A 6,284-nucleotide genomic window follows, 5' to 3' on the forward strand; every position below is an offset into this window, starting at 1 on the left:
CAAGGCTTGATTGAGTGTAAAACCAGGTGCAGGGGGCAGATTCAAGTCCTCGAACACGACTGCCTCCTAAATCTTTGTCGGCGACTCAGTCACACTTTAGGCGCTTGTTTTGTGGATGTAGTTTGGATGTACGATCACATAACAGAAATACTAACTGCAAGACAACTTAGAAAATAGCAATAACTTGTGGTGCCTTCACTTACCCCAAATACCCCTGCATGACTTTATAATCCATTGAATTTCGAAAACACTACGGAAGTGGAAGACTATCACGGCCTATAGCATACAAGGGCACACTTTTAAAATAAAGCACCAATAATCCCTCCTGTAAAGGACAGTTTCTCTCTCCGTGCCTGTTGATTGAACTCTGGTAGAGTTCAGATTTCTCTATCGCTCTTCATTCACACTTTGTCACCATGCTCTTAATTATTAGTTAGCCAGCACACAATTTTATTTTAGAAAGCCGGCATAAACTGACTTAAAAGGAACCTGTCACATGAAGAATCTTTTTCAATCCGTTGCCATGTTTTTAGCAGTATGACTAAAATAGAGCGGGTGTGGTTTTACCCCCAAACGCCTGAATCGACGGTATAAGGGATTTCTGAAATCAGTATGTCTGTCACTATACTATAGTGCCCGGACCTTAGAGGTTCACTTTAAACGGGTTGTGGGGCCCAGGGTGATCAGCTGATCACCGCAGGTCCTGCTTCTAGTTCCCAAATTTCCCTTGCAGTAGCCACTGTAGGGGAAATGTGGTTTTACAGAATGATCATTCACATGAATCTCTGTCCTGTAATACTCGGGACAGCACAAGGTCCAGCAGAACGGGAGCCATTCTTATTGATCGGCTTTCCATTCTGGATCTTGGAGGAGTCCAGAGCAAGAGTACCCTCTCTGACAGCCATATGAACAAAAGTTGTGCTCTTGGCATAAGCCCTTTTTAATAAGCAAGAATGTTTAAAAAAACATTAGTGACTTTCATCGGATCTCAGCCCTTGTGCGAAAATTGGGTAGAAGTCTCTATATCCACATGTATCAAGAAACACCCTAGACAAGTGTTATGAGGGGGTAAAATATAAGCAGCCGGGTCATTTCCCAGAATTTGCAAACAACTATGAGACAAAGCACTTGATCTGCCTCGCTTCTTCTTTAGTGCACTACAAGTCAGTACAGACCAGGAAAAAACGCAAGACAAAAGTCTTGTTTTAAAGCCTTAAGAAAATGTTTAGAAATAAGGAGGAGGCTGCATAGAGCAACTGGTTCTTCCACCAGAACTGGCATTGCTTAGAAGAATATAGTTGTTTTATAAATGACAAAGTTTATTACTGAGGTCCTTAAAGGGTACCTACTGTAAATAAATGTGTCATCATTAAAATACAACTTATAATCCATATATTAAAAAATAGTGGCTATATTAAACACAGACACACAGATACATATTATAAAATGCATATATAACTGGAGTAACCTCACCAATCCTGCTGCACAGATGTGGAGGGTCTCCAGACAATGACAGGTTGCATTCATCATTGGGCCAAGGCAATCTCAAACTTTCACATGGGTGGCAGAGGGACTCCTCATTCACCCTATTCAGCCCTATCAATCCATCTATTAAGACCCTAACACCTACCACAGGGTATCCGCCCTGACAAGGATAACCCTGTCTGGAACCTACCCTTTTGTAATAAGATGCCTTAAAATGTATCTATAGAGTCCAATGTGTTTCATGTCTTTCAAGGGCCACCTCACCGGGATATGTTATAAGGGATCATAATACTACATTATTGGAGGACTGATACATACTTCTTCAAATGCTGCTGCGTATCGTAGACAGTAATCACACTTGTACTGGGCAAGAAGTGCTGTGTCACTTCCTTGCATGCCCAAAGTATCGGGCAGCACAATGCAGATTAATAGCCCCACAGTGTTAGGCACTCACTTGGTGACAGCGTGTCTCTCAGCGGCCTTTGTCTGGTGACCCTCTGTATTTGTGCAACAGGATTGATGAGGATATTTCAGTTATTTGTCCTTTGTTAATATAATGCATTTTTAATATACAGATTAAGTCATGTTTTAATAATGATAAAAGCTTTTAAACTTCTGACATGTTGTAATGACCTATCTATTGGCAGTTTTGATCAATGGGGGACTGGGTGCGGAGATCCCCCACAATCAGTAAAATTAAGGTGGCAGAAGCGCAAAGCTAAGTGCGGTGTCTCTCCTGTCTCACAACCGTCCAGCAGTGTATAGAATCAGACTTTTTATGGAGCTGCTACACCGCTCTGAACAAGGATGAAAAAAGCCAAAGGAGCACAGTATTCAGATGAGCGCTTTTGCCCATTCATTTTTAACAATCTGTGGGAGTCTCTGCACCCGGACCCACACCATCAAAACTTCTGTCATGTTAGGTTTTAAAAGTTCAGTTACCCTTTAAGTGGTCATGTTTGTCAATGACAAAACGTTTCGCCCTCATTATGTAACCCTTTCATATCCCCCATACCTCTGTGATTTGGTTGAATCACAAGCTCACATGAAAGGACCTTTCTGAATGGATTTGCAAAGCATTCCCAGCTCAGACTGTAGTGGATTGGTGCAGTGGATGTAAGTAAGTTCATGGTAATTTACTGGTAAATTATCATTTATTTCGTGAACACTAAGGGGGTTTTCCAGTTCATAGAATGGTAGAATTGGAAGAGGCCTCCAGGGTCATCTAGTTCAACTCCCTGTTAAATACATGATCCACTAAATAATCCCAGACAGATGTCTGGCCAGCCTTTTGTTTAAAAACTTTAATTGAAGGAGAACTCCCCACCTCCTGTGGTAACCTGTTCCACTCATTGATCACCTCATTTTTTAATATCTAATCTGTGTCTCCTCCCTTTCAGTTTCATCCCATTGCTTCTAGTCTTTCCTTGTACAAATGAGAATAGAGCTGATCCCTCTGCATTGTGACAGCCCTTCAGATATTTGTAGACCGCTATTAAGTCTCCTCTCAGCCTTCTTTTTTGCAAGCGAAACATTCCCAGATCCTTTAACCGTTCCTAAAAGAGACATGGTTTTCAGACCATTCATCATCCTGGTAACTCTTCTCTGAACTTGCCCCAGTTTGTCTGTCTTTTTTTTAAATTGGGGTGCTCAGAACTGGACACAGTATTCCAGATGAGGTCTGACTAAGGAAGAGTAGAGGGGGATAATGACCTCACGTGATCTAGACTCTATGCTTTTCTTAATACATCCGAGAATTATTTGGCTTTTTTGCTACTGCATTACACCGTTGACTCCTGTTCAGTCTATAATCTATTAGTATACCCAAGTTTTTTTTATACAAGAGCTGCTTCTTTTCCCAATTCATTCCATTCTTTATGGGCTTTTTTCATTTTTTTTCCCAGATATAAAACCTTGCATTTCCCCTTGTTAAATACCATTCTGTTAGTCACCCCGCACTGTTCAAGCTTTTCTAGATCTTTTTGAATCCTCTCGTTCTCTTTTCTTGTGTTAGTTTTCCCTCCTAGTTTTCGTGTAATTGGCAGATTTGATCAGTTTCTCTTTAATTTCATCCTCCAGATTATCTTTAAAAATGTTGAATACTGGGCCCAGGAGAGAGCCTTGTGGTACCCCACTTGAGACATTCTTCCACTTGGATGTGTAACCACTTATGGCCACTCTTTGAGTACGATCACTTGGCCAGCTGTGAATCCACCTAACATTTGCCTTCTCCATCCTATATTTAGTCATTTTTTCAATTAGGATAGTTTGAGATACTTTGTCAAATGCTTTACTAAAGTCAAGATACGCTATATCCATCGCATTTCCCTGATCAACCCAGTTGGTGATTCTGTCATAGAAGGAAATTAGATTCATCTGGCATGACTTGTTTGTTACAAACCCATGCTGGCTCTAGTTAATTACTCCATTCTCATCCAAGTACTTGCATACATGCTGTTTAATAATTTGTTCAAATATCTTTCTCGGTATACAAGTCAGGCTCACGGGCCTGTAGTTTCCTGCGTCCACTTTCTTATCTTTTTTTGAAGATGGGGACAACATTTGCCCTTCTCCACTCCAATCTACTGGGACTTCTCCTGTTCTCAATGAATTTTCAAAGATTACGGCAAGTGGTTTAGCAATTACCTCTGTCACTTCTTTTAATATCCTAGAATGTAATTCATCTGAACCTTGAGACTTGAATTCATTTAAGTTAGCTAAGTGTTCCCTCACCATCTCTCTGCTTACAGATAGCCTGCATTCTTTTATTCCCCTAATAGCACAGGGAAGATCAGTTGATGATCCATCTACTTTCTGAGAGAAAACGGATACAAAATAGGAATTTAAAAGTTTGGCCTTGTCAGCATCATTCTTAACCAATTCACCATTTTTCATCTTGCTTTTGACCCCCCTCCCCCCCCCCCCCACACCGCAATTCTTTTTATTGCTTTTGGCCTCTGTTGCAAGCCTCAATTCATTATTAGCTTTAGCTTTTCTGACACTTGCCCTACAGTTTTTGCAGACTGCATAATATTCTTCTTTAGAAATGCCTCCCTCTTTCCATTTGATAAACATTTTTTTCTTCCTTTTTAGCATGTGTCTAAGTTCTGTTTTCATCCATCAGAATAAACACAGTTCACAGTTGTAAACCGTTGATAGCCGAGCCACAAATTAGGTCATCAATAGTAGATTGGCCAGTTCTGCCTCACATGACCCCCATTGATGAGCTGTTCGCTGGGTTGATTTCTGCAGGAAGTGGACAGCTCTGTTCCCACTGCAGGGGTCAGGCTTGATATTACAGGCAAATTCCCATTTACTTCAATGCCTGCAATGCCAAGCATGGCCACTACAGTGGGAATGTAGCTGTCTACTTCTTGTAGAAATCCACTTAGTGGTATCAATTTACTACTCATAGCCTATCTTAGAGATGCTGTAAGTCATCAGGAGTTTACAACTGGAATCCCCTGTAAAGACAAGAATCTCTATTGTTTTTTTTTTTTCCATATATGTTTACGAAAAACCTCACAACCAACCGCCCTTGTTCATAACCTATTTTTTCCCCCTCTCCTCAGGACACAAAGAAGCAAGCAAAAGGAAGAGGCAGAAGCACCGAGAGGAGCAAAAGAAAATGAAGTCTTCCAAACCGTACCACTAAGGTGGAGCCACCAGATCTTCCTACCGTAACCCTGAAGAGCACCACCGTTCCCTGGTCGCAACATGAACACCCTTCTTTTTGTTTTTGTATATATATTTTTATTTGAGGCTTTGTCACCTTTATTAGACTGAAGTAAAAAAGAAAAATGAGTGGAGGTGGCTCCTGCTGCCCGTGGCCCATCTTTCTGCACACTGTGAATTCGTTTCCCTCTTATGTGCTCAGCAGATATAAAACCGAGCTGCTCAGCACAGGGAATCCTCTTCATGGGATGTTGAATAGATTGCAGTGCCCTTAAGTTTGATCGATGCTTTTGTTATTTCCCAGAACTTTATAGGGTTTAAATTATGTTGTGGTTGCACTAGAAATGTTTTTCCTTTTTTTTTTAGTTTATAAAGCAGTCGGTACATGAACATATAACATGCTTAGTAGTAAGGGATTTCGATTTGGCAGTAATACAGTTTGCCAATGCTTGTTAAAAAAAAACAAAAAACTATGTACCCTGCCTTGGAAATAAATGTGCCACGTTGTTTCATGTGGAAGACGGTTCGTGTTTTTATTGTCATACAAGGCGTGTATTTCATGGTGTTCTATCCAAAACTATTAAAGCGAGTACAGAATGTTTGGTCTAAGAGAATTATTTGATGCATACTAACTCTTAAAGGGGTTGTCTCATTAAGGCTATGGCTATACGGCGACATGATGATTGTCGTCTTGCACCAGGACGCCACTTCTAATGATTGTCAAAGATGTCGCATCGCGATACGGCAGTCACAGAAGATTTTAATTGGTTGGATTTTGGCTGCTGTTCGCATGTGACATTTCCACTATAGACATTGATGCAAGTTGGGTACAACTGCATCTTGTCTGCGGTTTGGCTGTTGTCTAATAGCCAGATGGCAGCCTTAAAACAGTCAATCTATTGCAGATTGCTGACCAGTCGCACAATGTTTTGGTTGCGCTACTTTTTGGAGACTTTGTTGTGACGTGCTGCATGACAAAGTCCTAAGACACTACACTGCCTTACTCTCTATGAAGGCATATGGACCTTTTATGAGGTGGGGGTCTTTAGTAGCCAGAGCAGAGAGTTTGTAAGGGTTGTTTTACACAGAGCGGTTTTGCACCGTTTGGAGGAGTGCAGATCAAT

At 41.0% G+C, this 6,284-nt stretch overlaps 1 protein-coding gene across 1 annotated transcript in view; it reads left to right on the top strand.

The window, feature by feature from the left end:
• The window catches only part of DNAJB6 (DnaJ heat shock protein family (Hsp40) member B6), a 99,222-nt gene extending 93,463 nt beyond the window's left edge, over positions 1-5,759 (top strand). The window contains exon 10 of the mRNA XM_066585226.1: positions 5,058-5,759. Coding sequence (XP_066441323.1) covers positions 5,058-5,140 — 83 coding nt within the window. The 3' untranslated portion in view covers positions 5,141-5,759. The remainder of the gene's footprint in view (positions 1-5,057) is intronic.
• The last annotated feature ends 525 nt before the right edge of the window (positions 5,760-6,284 follow it).

Source organism: Eleutherodactylus coqui, chromosome 12, assembly GCF_035609145.1.
Source record: "Eleutherodactylus coqui strain aEleCoq1 chromosome 12, aEleCoq1.hap1, whole genome shotgun sequence".
NCBI classification, from domain to species: domain Eukaryota; kingdom Metazoa; phylum Chordata; class Amphibia; order Anura; family Eleutherodactylidae; genus Eleutherodactylus; species Eleutherodactylus coqui.